The following is an 18,556-nucleotide window of genomic DNA, read 5'->3' as shown; positions in this document are numbered from 1 at the left end:
TAATCACATTCAACATTTTCACTTTACACATTGTAGATTTAACTTCCAAAATTTCGGTTTGGGTCTTTTAGATATCTTTTATGTCTCTACTTACTTTTTTGAATGTATGGAATAGAGTTATAACTTTTTAAATATTCTTGCTTGCTAATTCTAGTATCTGTGTCTGTTCTGGCTTGGTTTTGCTTGAGTGACTTATTTTCTCATAATAGATCATATTTTCCTACTTCTTTCCATGTCTAATAATTTTTTATTGAATGTTAGATAATGTAAATTTTACCTTGTTGGTTGTTGGATATTTTTTTATTCTTATAAGGATTTTTGAGCTTTGTTCTGTATTACAGTTATGTTACTTGAAGACAGTTTGACCTTTTGGGTCTTCAACTTAAGATTTCTTAGATGAGACTAACTCAGCGCTTAGTCTTGTGCTAATTAATCCCTGTTGTTGAGACAAGACCCTTCCATGTACTGTTCACAATCCTTTACGGATCATAGGGTTTTCTAGTCAGGCTGGTGAGGACAAGCGCTATTATTGGCCATGTGTGAATACTGGATGCTCTTGGCTCTATATATTTGAAATTTTCTATAATAGAAGTGAAAAGGGATAATTTTGGGAAAAGAGCTATAATGAGTACTGTCTTAGGGTGGTCAAGGAAAGCTTCTCTTAGCAGGAGACTTTTTTTTTTTTTTTTTGAGACAGAATCTCACTCTGTTGCCCAGGCTAGAGTGAGTGCCGTGGTGTCAGCCTAGCTCACAGCAACCTCAAACTCCTGAGCTCAAGCGATCCTCCTGTCTCAGCCTCCCAAGTAGCTGGGACTACAGGCATGCGCCACCATGCCCGGCTAATTTTTTCTATATATATTTTTAGCTGTCCATATAATTTCTTTCTATTTTTAGTAGAGATGGAGTCTCGCTCTTGCTCAGGCTGGTCTCGAACTCCTGAGCTCAAACGATCCGCCCACCTCGGCCTCCCAGAGTGCTAGGATTACAGGCGTGAGCCACCGCGCCCGGCCAGCAGGAGACTTTTGAGAAGAGGATTGACGAAAAGGAAGAAGCAACATGAAGACTAAAATAAATAACGTCTATAGGATTGTTCAGTTAGGAAGCCATTCACGGCTCCATTCCACTTGTCTATTTTCAGTGGAATGTGAGGTAAGAAGTTAGAGTGAACTGAGTGAAAATGAGGAAGGAAGGACAGCATTATTCTTCTGACAGTTTACTGTAAAGGGAAGAGTAGAGACAGTAGTTTCTGTCTTCTCTCAAGTAGTATAGGCACTATGCATATCTGACAGGGTACAGGATTTGCCCTGTCTCTGCTTGGAATTGTCATCTGACTGCAGCTCCTTTCCTAGGGCTGCTTTTTCTGATTCTGTTGCTTTTTGGTTTTAGGTAGTTTTTTTCCTGCCTAGCTATCCTCTTCTGCCCTGCACAATTCCTTTAGGGAGCCACCTTCACATCCCTTGTCACATACCAGGTACCACCTCCAGAGGACTGCAGGGAACTCCTATGCTGTTGGAAGATTTTATTTCTTAACCTTTTGCACAAATCGATTCTTCAGTTGTTTGTTTTTCTGCCTGTTCTCCCCTCTCTTGACTTTTGACTCCATTGTTCACTTTCCATTTCCACCTTGTCTTGTCTTTTAGACTAGGTTTTCAGCATTGTTTTCTTATCTATAATCTTATTTAGTCATTAATCCAAAATTAGATCCTGTCTGCACTCTGCCTTGAAATGCTTATTTCAACCCAGCCCCATGATCTATGCTGTTTACTAAAGGTAAGCCAGCAAAAACATACGTTAGGTTGCTATCCTACAGTTCTTGATCACCTTCTTCATAAAGCCATGGCTATTTCATGCCCAAATTAGTCTTCCATGGCTGACTAACCTGGCATGAGAGGTAGAAACACATCACTCTCCTAAGCAGCATTCCTGGGCCCATTAACCAGTAACAGAGACCATGACAGAACTGCTGTTTCTACATTCAAAGGCCCAATCTCCACAGCTCTGGAAACCCTCAGAACACTTGGTTTACTCTAAAGCATCTGCTAGGGCATTTTCCCATTAGTTCAGTCGTATTCCTTTCTAATATTCTGTGTGACGACATGGGAAGTGTGCATAAGCACTTTTGCTGAATAATGAGTATTACAATGGTTATCTTGAGAAAATCATTCAGGCTCTAGTTTGAATTGCAACTGAATTGGCTGCTTCTTTCTGTGGAATGCCATTTTTACCTTAACTAGTGACTGTCAGAGAAAGCATGGTTATTCAGCTGTGGGCATTTGGCAGATATTTTCTCAGAAATGAATAAAATGAGCTTGTCACTTCAAGGAGAGGAACTGATAGTATTTGTTGTCAATAATAAATTTCAGGTTTTCAAGCAAGAGAGGATGCCTTACACATATGGGGTTTATTTTAGTATTTTTTTTTTTTACTTAAAATTTCTCTACAATTATCTAAGTTGAAAGCCAGAAAGCTGCCTTTATTAAATGACTTTCCCCATAATTGTTCAGTAATTTGACACAATCAACTTGTATAATTCTTGTTGTGGTAAAGGAGCTATTTCCTGTAAAATAGGGTTTTAGCACCAAGAACTACACTTTTAAAATGTGACTTAGCAATTTTATTCTCTTACCAGTAAGGGGCAGCAAATAACAATGTTTGTTTGAAATACTAAGCTATCACCTTAAGTTAATTTGGAACATGTCTTTCTTTTCTTTTGTTTAATGAATACATCTCTTATCCCTTTTCCACCCTTCTAGCAATGCTAACGTCAAAGAGATTAAGGATAAGAGGGACATTCTAAAGGGAAAAGAATAAATTATAACATATAAAATATAATACTAAGAAAAGGATAAAATCTGCCAGTCCTTTGTGTTAACAAATGGTGAGTTTCTTAAAATTTCCAAGTTGGGTCCTAGTAACTGCCACAGATCAGGTGTCTAGTAATTCACAGTCCATTAATGAGAAAGAGAGGATGGAAGTACTATCTTGCCTTAATTATGTATTTCTCTCAGAAGATTGGTTTCTTATCTGAGCTTTAGCCACCTGTTTTTAAAAAAATTTATTTCATTTTAATGACTATTTATCAAGCATGTACCATAAGCCAGGAGCCATTACAGGTAGTGGAGACAAATGATAAACAAAATAGATACAATATCTGTCTTCATGGTACTTTTTTTTTTTTAGTAGGGGAAAGTTTTATCCAAACTAAGAGAGGGGTAGAATAGAATAGAAGAAATTATGAACATCAGGTGTGAACAAATGTTGATTAGATGATACTAATGATGGGATACACAGATTAGAAAGATGCTAATGATGGGATAGACAAAGGCCAAGTTCTAGCACTAGCAAGATTTCTTTAGATACTTCTTTTGAACCTTTCACTGTTTTTTTCCCAATCAGAAATGCTGGTGTGAAAAATGTAACATTGTTTTTCCTTTATCTGGATGAAATCTTGATCTCAATATCCTTTTATGTGTGAAAGATATAGATTAATTATTTTCAAGTAAGCTCAGTTGCTCTGGGAAATTCTGAGTATTTCATGGTTTACTCAAACTCAGAGTCTGCTCTCCATAACATCCTTTCATCCTAGGCTTGGGAAACAACTTCTGTTGTTTGATCTGTTGCCATGCCATACTGTAATCTTTGAAATATAACTCAGTGTATATGGTACTCAATGGGTTCTCCTTCCATGCTGATATCAATATCAAGATGTGATTACAACCAAGATGTGATCTGCTGTTGTGGTTTCTTCTTGTACCGCAAAGGGACCCTGTGGGACAGCTGGTGTGAATTCTCTCTCTCTGTGATTTTACATCCTATTTGGGATCTTTGGGGAGCACTCCCATGCCATTATAGGCCATAGGATGCTCACTGGGGCTGCATCAGATATTTTTCTGCCCCCATATCCTATGCAGCTATATTTAAGAGATAGCCACTGCACTTTTCTAGAATAGAAAATTCTGTGGGAAAAAATTGCAGAATAAAAAAAAAACTCCAGTTGCTTAGCATCCCAGAAGGAAAGTAGGCTCAAAAACCCTTAACTTTCACAGTCCTTAATACATTCCAGGGTTTTTTACCATCCATCCCCACATTTTGCACTTAATTATTGGAGGAATTGAATGCAACAAATAATCTTTTTAATTTTGTCTATGTTATAGTCATATCAAGGCCAATATCTGCATTTATTCCAGAAAAAATTCTTTGAATGAGGAAAGGTCAACTAATGAAAAGAAAATTTAGGGAAAAAATATATCAAGTAGTGCTTCATATGTATTGATCTATATGTTCAACTATGCTGTTATTTAAGAATCAAAACCAAACCAGCACATAACTTCTATCTTAAGTACGTTTCTCTTTTCCTTTTACTGCTAAATTCAAAAGGGAAGTCTTCATTTCTCAATGATCCAACATGTAATAGTTCCCAGTCATACGGCATCTATACAATAGAAATAGAAATACTTTGCAATTTCATGAGCTTTCTTGTTTCATGTTCACTAATGTACATCTGAATTGGAATGAATACAAGAGTTTTTGTTTTTTCCACGATTCTAATATTGTCTGTGACTTTTAGATTTACCTGCAGAGGGCAGCAAGTAGTAGTGCAAATCCCTGTTCTTTAACTGCTTAGACTTCAGGTTTGGTAGCAGCAATTGATTATGAATAAAGCATGACTGCTTGTTCACATTATTTAAAATCAACACCGAAAGCTTGTCTTGACATAAGAAAGATTTTTGTGACTTTTTTTTTTTTTTAAATAAAAACAAGTGCTGGGCTGTTAGTGGAAAAGTAGTAAAATTTATTTTCAGTAGCACTTTATTGCTCTGTAATTTAAGAGCTTTCTTCTAGACAAGGACCTACTCACTGCTCTGAATACTGGGCACCCGGGCTCTCCCTGTGTGGTAGCACATTAGTCGAATACCCAGAATTATATCCCCTTCCACAAAATTAATTATCTTGTCTTTCATTGCTACTTGTGTTTTCTTTTATGGGTAGTGATAATTTAAGCAGAATAATTATTCTTGTTATAAGCACATTGTCCTTCACAGATATATATAATTGGAACCTAATTATCTAAAATTAAGCTATCCATAAAAAGAATAATTTTTATTGCAAGATGGTACTATTTATTTATTGCATTTCCTTTTTAAAAAAATTATTTTAATAGATTTAGGGGATACAAATGATTTTTTGTTAACATGGATGACTTGTATAGTGAAGAAGTCTAGGCTTTTAGGGTATTCATCACCTGAATGTGTCCATTGTACCCAGTAGGTAAGTTTTCATCCCACACCCCCTCTCTCATTCTCTCCCTTTTGAGTCTCTAATGTCCATTATGTCATTCTGAATGACCATGCATACCCATTGCTTAGCTCCCATTTATAAGCAAGAACATGTGATATTTGGTTTTTTGTTCCTGGTTACTTCACTTTTGTTCCTGCTTACTTCACTTAGGATAATGGCCTCCAGTTCCATCCAAGTTGCTGCAAAAGACATTATTTCATTCTTTTTCATGGCTGAGTGTGTGTGTATGTGTGTGTGTATCACATTTTCTTTATCCAGTCAACAGCTGACGAGCACTTACTTAGGTTGGTTCCATACAAGATGGTGTTTTTAAAGTAAGTTTTACTTGGGTAAGGACAGGAGAATGAAGCAGGATTCTCTAATACCTAAGTAAATTATCAAATAAATAATTACAAAAACTTAAAAAAGTGTGAAGAGGGTAAAACTTACCAGCAGCAACAGAACAAAGTCAGAAACTAATCCTATAAATGAAAAAAATGGGCAAAGCAAGAAACAGAAAATACTGTCTCATTGTATTATACTTCCTAACCTTGACTTTATCTTCCAGAAGAATTATTGGGGAAAATGAGTCCAGAGTATCCTGAAAATTCTCACTAACATCATCTAACTTGGAAATATATGGACTGAGGAATTCAGTAGGCAGCCCTGAGGAAAATGAAAGAGAGACCCACAAAAATAAAACCCCAACTGCATCCTTGGGAGTTCATCAGAGATGAGAAGGGCCAATAAAGTTAATATCTTTCATGGAACAGTGCAATGTTGGAAGGACAACCAATCCAAGAATCCACTCATGATTGGGTCTCAGCAAAGAACTTTGATGCCAGGTCTCTAGCAATGGGAACACTCCACAGCAGTGCTCCAACCCTGCCACCCCTGCATGCTCCCATGCTTGAAGGAAAGACCAGCTGGTTACAGTTAAAATGGGAAATGATTCAAGGAAAATTTAGCTATGCTGTTTTGAACTGGGTAGTAATACCTGATGATAAATGTGATCAAAGTATAAATAAATGACATGACAATTATGAAACTAGAGTAGAGTAAAAAAGGAGAAACAGAGGAAGAAAGGAAGGTAGAAAAGAAAGAATGAAGGAAGAAAAGAAAGAAGAATGAAAAGAAGGAATGCAGATAGAAAGAAAAGAAGAATGGAAAAAAGGAAAGAAGAAAGGAAGGAAAGGAAAAGGAGAGACTTAAAGTTCATAACTTGCAAAAGTCTAGAAGTAAGCATAAAGCAAACTGCAGAGGCAGATTCCCCATGAATGTTTTATGCTATGCAATAACATAACAAAATAAATAATTCAATAAAAGAAGAGCTAAAAAACAAGATGATTAGAACAAACAGGTTAAAAGGAAGTTTCAGAAAGAAGAAAATGATCTGAGAACCAATCCATATTTGTAAATCTAATAAATTGTAATAGCAAGGGATAAGATAAATTATAAAAAATGGAGTAAAGCCTTGAGATAATTGTAATTAATGCAAAACAGAATGAAAATTTAAGCAATTTTACTTCCATTACTGGTAACATAGTTAACTAAGTACCTAAACAGATCCTATTGCAGAAAACAACTAAAACTGTTGAGTAAAAATATTTTAAAAATCTTAAATTCATGCAAATGTTGGGAAAAAAGGAAAAAGGTAAATACTACCTAGGCCAAAAATAAGTTAAAGGCTGGAACCCTGAGAGAACAGTAAAGCACTGACATTGGCTTTTTGCCTTGATGGTATTTGCTGAGCACAGATGATTAGTTTTTAAGGTTTCAGGGATGGAAGAAAAAGCCCATGACCCACACAAGTTCAAGATTATATTAGGAGATACCTTCTAAATAAAACAAGAACTCCAAAGTGTTATACTCTCAATTTAAGAATAAACCCTGACACTAATCTGGAACTGAAGAAAAAATTTCCCATCTTGAAACTTGATTATTTAACCTTGATTCTGATTGGAGGTGGAAAGAATTTCTCCTGAAAATTCATAACCACAATCTGGCTTCCATTCAAGTTTGTGTCCAGAATTCACACCATCCGGTAGATGAAACACACACACACAAAAGTAAAAAACCTCAAGTCCATGATTTCATTTAAATTGATACAGCATTGATAATGCCCACAGACATTCCTCCCGTGAGGGAATCCACCTTTATCTCAGGCATCAAAAAATTTCCACAGATAAAGCTCAAATGAAAATGAGAAGCTCAAAGTACAGAGTAAACACATAGGGAAACAAGGCACCAAGAATGAGAGCAAGCGTTTTACAATGTTAAGGCTCAAAGGTCTCAGACACAGAAATTGAAAGACTGAAAAAACAAAAATAAGTTTGTTTACAATGTTTCAAAACATAAAAATACGTAGAATCATGAGTAAAGAGTAAATAGATGTATAAAACCCAACAGTTCTAGAAATGAAAAAATAGAACTTTAAAACTCAATGGATGATTTTACACAAAATTGTCTATAATTGAAGCCCAGAGATATAAAGAAGTAGAAAATACAAAAGAGACATGAAGAATGGAATAAAATAATATTTATCTAGTTGGAATTCTAGAAGGGAGAGAGACAGAGAAATGGGGTAGGAGCTATATTTCACGATATTGTCTGAACATATTTTAGAACCTGTGGAAGAAAACAAGCAGGATCCAGGAACCGCAGTGAACCCCAAAGAGGACAACTTAGAAGAAACTTAAATTTAAGATTCACCATAGCCAAACTGCAAATCATTAAACATGAAAAAGAAGAAAAAAGAAAAGAAGAAAAGAAGAAAAAGGAAAACATTCTTAAAAGTTTGATGGAATTTTTTCTGAATAAGAAATTTATCCACGTTCCATTTCCTACCATGTCTTTAAGAAATACTTTGTCTTACTCTTTCCTGCAAATTCTTGGAAAAGAGCTAGAAAAATCCATACCGTAAATCCTCTTCCTAAATAAAAGAAAATGAGAGTTTTTTGTTTGTTTGTTTCTTGGTCAGCTGGAAAGCTGCTATTTTAGTTGACACCTGTAAGATCCTTTAAGAGCAGTATCAAGAAATGATATGGGCATCTTATCTTTGAACGTGGTATTCCAATTATGCCAGTATCACGAAGTTAAATTCAGCTGAGTTAAGTTGACAAAGTACAAGATAGTTTGCTGTGAAGCTTCAACAGAGATTCACTGTGCGGCATAATGGTTACCAGTAAACTGAGTAGTAGGACATAAAGACCCCGGTCTTTCCACAGGCGATTTAGTCCTGCATGAACCCAGTCGCTGACGTGAAACGCAGAGGTCAGCATAGCAAACAGTCCGCGAGGCTACTGTGACTGCGCATGCTCCAAGCTCCGACCGAGCCCGCCATCTCCTACGAATGGGTCCAAGCCCCAAAGCGAGCGCAAGGGGGCAGACGTGGTTGTGGGTTTTACCTCTGCAGAAATAGTCTTTTGGCTTCCGATGCCGTTTAACCTGTCAGCAATCAAGTCGCGGAAACCCTCCAAAGCTCCACTGTCTAAAATTGCAGCTGTGTATACTAAAGTGATACTATAACCAAAAGGAGGACGAAGGGGAGAGGAGAGAAAAAGGGGAAACAAGCAAACAAACAAAAGCAAACAAATTCACTTTTCTCCAGGAAGTTCCCTTTCACGGATATTTGGAAGTAGGTGCAAATGTTTGGTTTTTTTCTATTGCTTCCTCTAACATAGTTTCCTTAAAATTAATGAAGATACACTTATCTCTATAAGACATGTGCAAATATATTTATTTAACCAGCACTCTAACTTTTTCTTCTCATCTTCTTAAATGCCAACACTTTTTTCCTTTTGTCTCTGTCAAGATTTATTTTGGGAGGGAACAGTTGAAAGAAGCTGTTCCTCAAAATTTAATAGCTAATCCAACGTGATTACATTCAAAGCTATCCTTGGGTGAGATTGTAACTCAGAATAAAATACATTTGCACTTGAATACTATTAATATTTAGTAACAATATTTCAGTGACTACTTTTACTGATTTTTTTTTTAATTCAGGAAAATAAAAGGAAATGTCTTTGTTCTAAGTTGAGCTTTTAAAATGAGAACGCTCACTCTTTAATTTTAGTGAGGTGAGGTGAAGTACCAGAGATGAAGTTATGGTAGGTGTCATGGTCAAATGAGGGAGACACACTTTATGGTTCAGGCCTTCTCAAACACTAGAGGAAAACACCTGGACACTTAAAATCCATGTCTGCTGCACATTATTCTTTTGTAGTCTTCTTAAAAGAATGCTATAGGAAATTTTGAAGTCATTAAGTTAAAGCCAACACTCATTATTTGAAGAATATCATTTATTTTACATTTTGCTATGTTTTTGGGCTAAGCAACATCAAATTCCAGTACACATTTATTTTTATCACCCTCAACAACAGCAACAAACTGGGCAGATTTCTATACTTCATAGACTACTAATATCCATATTTGGACATTTTCTATAGTTTGGGCAATTGATATTAAAATTATTAAAAATAAACTTAACTAGTTTTTTTTGTCTTTTTTAAAACTAAAGGTAACAACTTATATATTATTTTTAATTAATGGGAAGATTTCGAGAAAGAAAATGCATTGAAATTTTGGCTCAGGTTTAATAGCATACATATACAACTCTAGTTCAGACATTATTCGATGGAAAATACAAATATAAGAAATCTATTATCCAACCTGAGCCTCCAAATGTTTTGCAGATGATGTACTAATGAGAATAGGGAAAAGAGCAGAAGATTCCTGAAGTATGCATGCAATTATAATTGGAATTATTTTTGTATAAGTATGGCAAGTAGAATAGATAGTATTTAAACCTTTAGATTAATAGGAAGATGAAATAGAAAACAAAGCTTAACACAAAAAGTCATTGCTGAGTTTAGTTTCATATTTTGAAACACCAACATAAATAGAAACACAAGTGATAAAAATATGAACTTGCAATTTACCTTTTATTTCCTTTTTTCTAGAGACATGTCATGGGAACCTGAGTTTGTGGATAAAAGGATGACCAGGACAAACAGGCCCCTGGGAGAACAAGAGGAGTCCAGTTCAGTTAGCCAGAGTTAACGTATTGTGTGTTTCACAAGGTTGGTGTGATTCTCAGGTGCTTGCTGTAGTGTTCTGCAGTTTTAAAGAGTTGGCATTTTTATATTTGTTCAACCTGATAGTGCTTGTACTATAATTATATAGGATGGTGAGGTGGGTGTGAACCTTATTACCTCTTTTAAGATGCTCAAGCTAGGTGAAACTGGTAAGAAATGTTGTTTCTCCAGCTTTTAAAAATATACAAAGTGATTTCTATATTCTCAGGAAGAGCTGTTTCTTTTGAGGTGAAGAACATATTGCAATTTCTACTTCACTGTAGAGTTATTTCCTATTTTAAAATATTATCCTCTTTTTATCCACACACAAATTGTGAAACAGAGAAGGACTGGGATTAGCAAGGAATATAAATACATTCACATTAGGTGAGTTGGAAGCCAATAGCTTAGTTTTAATATGATCAAGTGGGTTTACTTGTTATTTCTATCTGTTTTAAAATAATAAGCAAAATATTATCTTTAGAAATAGGCCATGTAAAGCATTTTAACATATTGCATATTTAACAATGTATAATTACCAAACAGCTTATTGAAATTTATTCTGCATAGACATTTCTAGAAAATTAGTGTTGTATGAATTTCATCTATTTCATTATCAGGTATTCCCTAAGCATTAAAAAATAAGGACTACTTTCCTATTTTTAGCAAGCTCTCAGTTTACTTTTTGATAATAACACACTTGTATTTCTTTTATTAAATATAAGATTAAAGATAAATCAGCTGTTTATATTTTAGTTACTAGAACACAGTGAAATGGACCAGGTTTGCTTAGACATCAGTATTCAGAAATATTTGGTATAAGTGTGGAAAGGACATAAAGAAATACACACATGTTCTAAGTAACTTACAGTACTATTTTTTGTTGGGATAAAAATCAAACACTCATTAAGGAATTAGGGATATTTAAAACAAATAAGGAATTACAGGACCTCATTGTGCAACGATAGCGCGTCTGACTCCAAATAAGGAATTATTGGAGATAATACTGTGTGATACTGACTTCAAGAACAATATGGATTCAGTTTCAAGGGGGAAGGGGAATTTAATCTATACGTTAAAGGATAAGTTGCTTAACATAAGGAGGTGGCCTTTCAGGTGAGGGGGTGTGGAAAGCCAAGAGAGTAATGGAGATAAGAATGAGGAAAGCACATTGTGAGGACACTGGGGAGAGGAACTGGATTGGAGAAGAGAGCATTTGTTGGGGCTAAGGAGGACAGTGGGAAGTAAGATTTTCCACATGGTGGTACTGTTGTTATTAATATTAAGACCCTAAAAGCCAAGCAAGAAGAGTCTGGATGCAATGTCATAAGCAACAGGGAGCCATTATTGAGTAGTTTCTCTACATATTAATATTCTTATATAAATTAGTCATATTTTTTCTAATACTTAATAGAGCTTAAAATTAAGCCTCTAGTTTTATTTTCAACTTAAAATTCTCATTTCAAATGAAAGATTCCCCTTTATTATTTAAAGGATGAAAATAAAACCCTAATCTGAAACATATGGGAAATCATCTCTGAATACATCAATAGAAGAAACTAATGCTGGAATAATTGTAGTTATGATTTTAATAGGGTGGAAAGATCAAATTACATCCTTCTAAAAAGGTAGGCAAGTTTTGAATATGCCAGGCTTTTAGTAAAAGGGATGGTAGAACACAGCGAAAGAAATAACTGGTGAGTACCCACAGGGGGGCATTTCTATAGCTGTGGATAGGGTTGTGGGGAGTTAATGCTCTACCAGGGAGAGCCAGGAGCAGGGGTCATCAACTAATTGCTTCTCTCCAGACTCAGAGACAGGCAGCGCGCCATGCAGAACACCAGGTTCCCTGTCAAATGCCCTCGGATTGCTACCAGATTTACTATAGAGAATAATGATAATAATGCTAATTTCTATTTTGCAGGCCCTTGGTGTTTTTCAAGAGCATTTGATTTATCTCATTCTTCTTACCCTTTCAACTATAGTCGAGAAAAGCAGCATAAATGAAACTTTTTCAGAATCAAGTTAATGATTAGCAGAATAGGACTCAAATTTAGCCTTTTCTGATTTCAAATCTAGAGAGTTATCTATTACTCTAAACTGCTGCTTTACATGTAATGAAAAACTTTTATTCCTTGCCTGAGAAGATATAAACAATATGCTCATTGAAAATAGATTCAATAGCTTTTTTAATAAACTGAATACTTTATAATCCACTTAGCAATGTTGATGTGATTTTTACTTCTGTTTCTGTTCAGTTTTCCCCATTAGGGGCTTTTCATGTAGTAGCAAAGTAGTTTTCTGGATTCTAAGTGGGAGTCTACTGGTAAAACGGTGGTAAAGTCTCAATTTCACTATTTCATTAACTATAGTCCCAGAAAACAACTAACTAGGAGCTTTAAAGCAGTGGTCTCTAGAATGAAAGCTCCAAGCCTCACCTTCATTAGAGTAACCTGAGATTCTAGGGAAAGACTCAGATTCTTGGACTCCACTGGGAACTCACCAATTTAGATCTTTGCGTTTGCCCTTGTTACAAGCATCACAGATGATTCTTACGCACATTGCTTTTTAAAATCTGAAATCCTGCTCCTTCCTGTTGCAAACTCTCCTTCCTCCTACTCTTCTTCCTTCATCTTCAAGTTCAACAGTATGCTATGCTAAGTAGGTCAGTTTTTTTTCCAGTTCAGTTCTTCTTAACATCAACTTGTTTTGCAAAATGACACACACTCTCACATGCGTGCACACACACTCTACTAGGGCTATAGATAGATTCAAATTCTAGCCAAACCAACTAACATAAAGAAAAAATGGTCAATATGTATCTGTGTTGGGGGGTGGGGAGCAGAGGTGAGTAAAATTTTCCTTTATTAATTGAGTTGGAGTGGGGGAATCCTCAAGGCAGCAGATCCAGGCGTATAATATAATTATATAATAATTGATAATGATACAACATACATAATAAGTATAATTTTTAGCCATGAATGTTAATTAAATATAGTTGAGGAATATTAATAGAATATAATGAAAAGATGTTGTGGAGCATAGGAAGCTTTGCTACGTCTACATAAACTAATAAGTTCATTTTAGCGTTCTTGTAGAGGTAGAAACTCTCCATGGTAAAAAGTAGAACTGTGAATGAGTACAAACTTTAATGGATGACTGCTTCAACAATATTTATTGTTTTTACTGTTATAAAAATAATATTATACTTTTTTCTTCAAGTAGAAGTTTCAGGGTTTCTAGTCTAATCAGAAAATGTAAATTCTCTGAAACAAATTACTTTAATATGGACACTTTCTTAATTAAGCATGATTATCTTTGAAGGACTTTGTGATATGATAGGGAAAAATCTTTCATGCTTCCTTTGTACTGCAGTGCAGTAAACCTAATTCTCTGACCTATAAGTCAAAAATAGTCTTTTATAAATTCATGAGAAAATAATTTCTTCCTTGAAGTAAAGGAATGGATTTCAGCAATAAGCTGATGATCATCCCCACTTTCAAGCGATTTGGTGGAGCAAATCAACATATTTACTAGTAATTGGCTTCTGGTTAATTGTCCATTTATTTTTGACAAAAAACTCTTGGAAACAGAGAGAGAAGCTTAACATTGAGCCGGTGGATATGTGGATTATGCCTTTCCTAAGGGAATTTTTAAATTTGAAACTAACATAACTGATACAAACAAGGAACATGCATACTCTAGGGCAAGTTAGGGGTGGATAGGTGGGGAATCAAAGTTACCAGAAAAGAGAAAGAAAGATTGGTTTTGGAAATTTAAAATGGAAATTGGTCCTACTTAAGAATGGACCCAGCAACTTCCAGTACCTGGATGAGTTGCTTGTAATATGGATTTGACCCTGTAGGCCATTGTAAAACAAAACAAAACAAAAACCCAAACCCAAACCCTATTAACCTAGGAAATTCATATTCTTAAACTGGTCCTACAATAAAGACCATGTTTCTCAAGCAGAAGTGTATTTTCAAGCACAGTTTATACACAGCTGTATCTAATGATAGAGTACTGGACTGAATTACTGAATTTAGTATCTGGTAGTTTGACTTCCTATCTTTATTTGGTTGCTTGTCCTAGCCTTTCAAACATCCTTCACTTGCAAAGATTTAGACACGTAGAGCAAAAATAAAACCTTCACTTACTTATGGTATTATTCTCCTAGATTTGAGCTTCAGCCCAACTCAGATCAGAGGGCAGTATCTATATTTAGGTGAGCCATACTCTGCTTGTTGATGGGCTGTGTCTCTTAGAGTTTCACAATATATAGATATATAAATTTCTGAGATGGATGTAAACAAACTAATTTAACAGATTGTTTTAACTTTAGCGAGGTCTTTGAATTAATAAATCACAGGATCAAACTTTGGTGAGTGAGACCGGGCAGGGGAAGTAAGCAGAGAATGATAAACACTCTATAGCAGGCTTTGCCTGTCAACACAGCACAAGGGCCTGAAAGATGAAGTGAAGCAAGGATGGAAGAGGTGGCTGGGAGCCTCACTGACCTGTCAGTTTTGAGGTCATGGAGAAACCTCATTTACCTGTCAGTTTTGCTTAGGCCAGATGTGGTCAGTAGTGCCTATGAGCTCTGACAAGTCTTTATGTGGTTAACCTACTCCAAAAAGAAGTAATCATTTCACCAATAGGCCCTTTCTGATAAGTGCCTCCTTTCAGTTAAGGACATTATCTCAGTGACTCATGTCTCTCCCTCTGCCTGCCTCTTAAAGAATTTGCTATAACCTGTAAATTCTACCTTTTCACACCATCTCTCATCTGTTTCTTCCTTTTTATTCCCATTGCCAGAATCAAGTTCAGGGCTTCATCACCTCTTGTCTGGGTTATTGATTTGCTGTCTAACAGGAAGTCATCTCCACTACTCTCTTTGCTGAAATCCAGTCAGTTGTCAGATAATTTTTTTTTCAGATTTGCCCTACACTTGTAATATTTCTGCTAAAAAAATTCAGTGATCACTCACTGACAGCAATAAAACTGACTGCAGACTTAGTTTTCTGACATTGAAAGTCAGCCACAGTAATGCCAATTTTTATTTTAATTTCCTTTTCCTCTATTACTTTAAATAGTTGGCAAATTCACTGCTATTTCATGAACATTCCCCACCAAATATTTGCATGATGTGGTTGGTCTGTATTCCTGATGTTGCCACCACCTTGAGTATGTTCTTCCATTTCTCTGTCCAAATGTTGTTTATTTGACACCTGATTTAGATACATTCTTTATGAAATTTTTCTGATTCTTCTCAATCAGATGTGATCAGTTTTTCCTCTGTGCCATTGTAACTGTGTAAACCACTTCATGCCAGGTCTTTTGTTGTTCTTTTCTATTACAGTTTTTATTTTTTCTTGTTTTTCCTTTTAGATTGTGAACATATTAAGGGAAGAAACTGTACTTTATTATTTCTGGAATCTTCTATCTAGTACATATCTCAATGTCTTGTATAAAATGGGAACTCTGTAAATATTTGTTAGGTTGAGAGTAATGTGTCACAGATAAATATTAATAAAAAATTACTGTAATCCACTCTTAAGTACCCCAACAGGAAAGAATATTTACAATACACATAAAGGTACAACTTAAAAAATGTATATATTGTTTTTCAAATGATTTTGGTTGATGATAACCCTTCCCAAAGGTAGTCTATGACCTTCCTGGCTCAAAAAAAAAAAAAAAATCTTCTCAAAAGCATGGTTCTATTGTTTTCAAATCTCTCTATGAATATGGAAGAAAAACTTATGGAATTGTCTTGGCTCACTGAACTAATACAGTGACTGTGATATATAATATGATATATATACATATATAATTAGTGTAATGTGAGTCTTTGCCTGTTCATTTCTACCGATTAGAAAACTAGAGATTTTTTTAAAGTCAGTGGAAAGTTCTAAAAATTCCTATTACATTCTGTATAATAATGGGGAAATCATGTTCAAATCAATGGTATGGAGAAGCAGAAGTGCAGAGTACCACAGACAGTAACTGAGCTTATTAATATTAACAGAAATGAAATGTATTTCATATTTTAAAAAGATGTTAGGAGTATAAAAACTATGGTGAGTAACCTAGGATATTTGGTACCTTAAATTTGATTGCTAAATAAACAAGGGGCAGTCATAACAACCTTCCCCTAATCCCTTTGATTTCAAATGTTGATAAGATATGGTTAAGATAACAGTCTTCTAGGAATTTATATTAAACAGAATATATTAAATATGCACAAGTCTAGTATCCAGAATTATTTTGCCATTCCTAATCCACTTTATGATTACTCTTTACTACCTAAATACAAAGGCGATATCAATCTCTGAGTTTTACATTTATTCCAGTCATACCAAATAAGAGTTGATACCTTCTTCCCCTCTCCCCTTTCACTACGGGTAAGATGGAGAAGGGGCAAGAATGGTTAGATAGGAGAGATGTGTGATTTGTGATGAATTATATCTTTTCTAGAAAGTAACAGAATTGTATAATAAAACAACAGGATTATATAGAAATTACGGATGAAGGTATGTTGTTAATTGAAAACTTCCCTATAATTGTTGTAAGACCTGAACGTAAAAAAATTGCGTCACTAATATTATATATATATATTTTTTTTTTTTCAGTTAGCTTTTTAGGAATATTGCATACGCAAACTATTGTTTATAACCTGCATAAATTATTTTCTAATTTTGAGTACTCTAGTATAATGATCAAATCAATAAATTTTGTATTTGTGTTGCTGTTAAAATATAAATTATATTCCTATCATTTTTAGCAGTTTTAATATATTTCCTTCTAAAAGTTTAAATGTTTTATTATTTAGCATTCGTGCAGTTACTTCCCTTCCTCAAAAAACCCATCCTTTAATAATAAATTTTCTTTAAACTAACATCGACATCGCACAAGTTTTTGAAATGCTTTTTTGAAGTCTTCATTAAAGATTGTATAAATCAGTGGATTTATAAGGGAATTCAGATATCCAAGCCATGTCAAAAAATTTGACATTTCTTCAGAAATTTTACATTTTTCACAGACATTAACAACCAACTCTTTTACAAAAAAAGGAAGCCAACATATTACAAATGCACCCAAGATTAATCCCAGGGTGGTGGCTGCTTTGCGTTCTCTTGTGCCTGAGATCCTTTGCCTTCTCCAAGATTTCTCATGCTTGAATTCAGACCTGGGGTTTTTCACTATGCTATGAATTTTGTCAATGTCTGTTGATGGATCAGATAAAGACTTTTCTAGCACATAGGTTGTGGAGACCAGTCTAGTGCTTTTTTCACCACTCTCCAAAAGGACTTGGCCATTCAGCTCCTCTTTTGCAATCCTACTCGCTTGTCTCTTGTGGTATAATGTCTTTGCTGCCCTATATATTTTGTAGTAGAGGATCAAAATCAATGCTAGTGGGATGTAGAAAGCTCCAAATGTTGAGTAAATAGTGGAAACAATGTGGTCGTGCTTGATGATGCATTCATCATCTGGGCTAGTTCCTTGGTGCCTCCAGAATAGAGGAGGCATAGAGATAAAAACGGATATAATCCAAACTACCGTAATCATAATGCCGGCATGCTTGGGGGTCCTTTTCCTGGCGTACTCAACGGCATCTGTGATTGCCCGATACCGATCCAAAGCTATAGCTGAGAGATGCAAGATGGAGCATGTGCAGCAGGTAATATCCACACTCAGCCAAATGTCACAGACCACTTGCCCCATAATCCAGCTCTCTCTCACAATATACACAATGCTGAAGGGCATCACCAGGACAGCTACAAGAAAATCTGTGACGGCAAGGGAACAAATTAAATAGTTGGCTGGGTGGTGCAGCTTCCGGGTCACAATAATTGCAGCAATCACGAGGGAGTTGATGGTGGTTGTCATCAGTGCCAGCCCAGAGAGCGTGAGGGACACCAGAATTTTGGGTAGCATTCTGTTTAACAGTTCCTCTGAGGTCAAGTTTTGATCAGATGAGTTTAAGAAATCCATTTTTTTATATTTTAAAAGATTAATATAGCTGAAAAATGGATACCTGTAACAAAGGAAGGGAAAAAATAGTTCAGAGACGACTTCAAGAATTTTTCTCTTCCTTTCAGAATATTTTTTTAAAGTATATGTGTGTGTTTTTCCAGAATATTCTATGGATTTAAAAAATGAAGTTCAGATTGCAGACTTTCTTTTCCTTTTCATTTGATTTA

The 18,556-nt window shown here is 35.2% G+C and overlaps 1 protein-coding gene across 1 annotated transcript; it reads right to left on the bottom strand.

Moving 5' to 3' along the window:
- Window positions 1–17,246: 17,246 nt before the first annotated feature.
- Window positions 17,247–18,347, bottom strand: HTR1F (5-hydroxytryptamine receptor 1F). Its single transcript, XM_069472463.1, has one exon. It carries the CDS (start codon window positions 18,345–18,347, stop codon window positions 17,247–17,249), a length of 1,101 nt encoding a protein of 366 aa, XP_069328564.1.
- Between the last annotated feature and the right edge of the window lie 209 nt (window positions 18,348–18,556).

The sequence above is a fragment of the Eulemur rufifrons genome, chromosome 7 (assembly GCF_041146395.1).
Source record: "Eulemur rufifrons isolate Redbay chromosome 7, OSU_ERuf_1, whole genome shotgun sequence".
NCBI classification, from domain to species: Eukaryota; Metazoa; Chordata; class Mammalia; order Primates; family Lemuridae; genus Eulemur; species Eulemur rufifrons.
This window is presented reverse-complemented; position numbering and strand designations above follow the sequence as displayed.

What these genes read in the sequence shown, in the direction of transcription:
- HTR1F (XM_069472463.1), bottom strand. Translation starts at nt 18,347, where the DNA reads ATGGATTTCTTAAACTCATCTGATCAAAACTTGACCTCAGAGGAACTG.